The sequence below is a fragment of the Lycium barbarum genome, chromosome 11, assembly GCF_019175385.1.
Source record: "Lycium barbarum isolate Lr01 chromosome 11, ASM1917538v2, whole genome shotgun sequence".
Classification (NCBI taxonomy): Eukaryota; Viridiplantae; Streptophyta; class Magnoliopsida; order Solanales; family Solanaceae; genus Lycium; species Lycium barbarum.
In genome coordinates this window covers 32,635,236-32,636,818 of record NC_083347.1, presented here as the reverse complement: position 1 = coordinate 32,636,818, position 1,583 = coordinate 32,635,236, and the positions used below count along the sequence as shown (strand labels likewise).

The 1,583-nt window shown below is 36.8% G+C and overlaps 1 protein-coding gene across 1 annotated transcript; it reads right to left on the bottom strand.

Annotated features, from left to right (window-relative positions):
* Positions 1-175: 175 nt before the first annotated feature.
* On the bottom strand, positions 176-1,021 carry LOC132617191 (ethylene-responsive transcription factor ERF017-like). The gene has a single exon (XM_060332143.1). The coding sequence runs from the start codon at positions 945-947 to the stop codon at positions 411-413; it is 537 nt and encodes a 178-aa protein (XP_060188126.1). The 5' UTR covers positions 948-1,021; the 3' UTR covers positions 176-410.
* Positions 1,022-1,583: the final 562 nt, after the last annotated feature.

Below are 1,583 nucleotides of genomic sequence, written 5' to 3'. Positions count from 1 at the left end.
CAGGCCAGCAGCTTTGCTCCGCATTTTCTCCTTATATATCTGCTATATAACAAAAATTGAGGCGTTACTTTTAACATTGGAAAGAATTAAAGTTGGAAAAAGTAAGACAAACAGTTGGATTATAAAGTTTGCCGCAAAAGATCTAGCTGGTATGATGTTCTACTTGGACTTCTCATGTTGAAATAAACTTGCATATATGACTTTTCCCCACATTGTCAGGTCATCCACGACTATAAGATACTATTTAAAGGTAATAGAAAAGTGAAATTTCTACACACTCTAAAATTAGTTAAAGTCGAATAAATTTAAATGTAGTCCAATACAACCACGTACCAGTAACCTAACAAGCAACAATTTAGTACTAGTAGTTGGAACTAAAAAGTCATTGAGAAAGTCTACTTCTTAATTAATCAAAAAGACCACATTCTAGCACTATCAAACAAATCATCATGCAACACTACTTCATCAACTCCTTCACCATGATGATCCACACATCTCTTATCCTCCAAGTTATAACAATCCTCAAAACTCGAACACCCAAACTCCGAACCATCCCTAAAAAACACAGCACTCTCCACAGCTGATCCGCCGTGGTTGTCCATGGCAGCAGCTGTGGATTCGGATTCACTAACTCTCCTTGCATGTCTCGAAGCTGCCACTTGAATTTGTGACGGTGACAACGTTGTCTGATCATCATGACATGATGGATTAATCAGTGGTGGATCATCTGGAAAATTAATCATAGCCGATGGTCCACGTAAGCAAACCACAGCAGCATCGTAAGCTCTTGCCGCCTCCTCAGCCGTGTCGTATGAACCTAACCATATTCTGTCACGGCTCTTAGGTTGTCGTACTTCGGCAACCCATTTACCCCATTTCCTCATACGTACACCCTTGTAACGATCACCATTAAGTTTTTTTTCTCTGCTTACTTTAGGCCTCACCATTTTAGCTAACCTCTATAGAAGGGCAACAAAAAAGAATTTCCTTAATTTGATTCTCTGTGTTGATGCATGTGTGGTGATTCTGTGTGTATATATATTTAGGGTAGAGTGAACGTGGGGTTTGGAATTAAAGGACACGTATGGTTTGTGAATTTTGATTATTTTGAGTAGTGTTCCTTGGACGGAAACAAGTGTTTCGATCGTGGCGTTTGGTTTTTGAAGAATGGTTGACACGTGTGGATGAGCTGCTAAATTTCGGCGGTCAGAATAATGGAAAAATTATTTTGAATATTTTCTTTAGTAGTGTTTCTTGGACGGAAGCGTATATACTTTGTGAAGTCATTGTGAAGAAAAAGTCTTTGTTGAGGATATTTGTGATGTTTATAGGTCGGAAGCTAGACGGTGGGTATCTTAAATCAATGATCTCTCCAACAATTTTCGCTTTTCAAAAGTCAATTTGATTAAATTTTGAAGTTAAATTGAATTAGATTAACTTGATAGTTTAACATTAAAATTTATCTATTTGAAAATTACATAAAAAATAGTCTAGGAATGTACATGGACTGGGTTGATTCGGATTTTTTTAAGACCAAACCAAACCAATTATAGCAATTATATCGGGTTTTTAAATCTATAAAC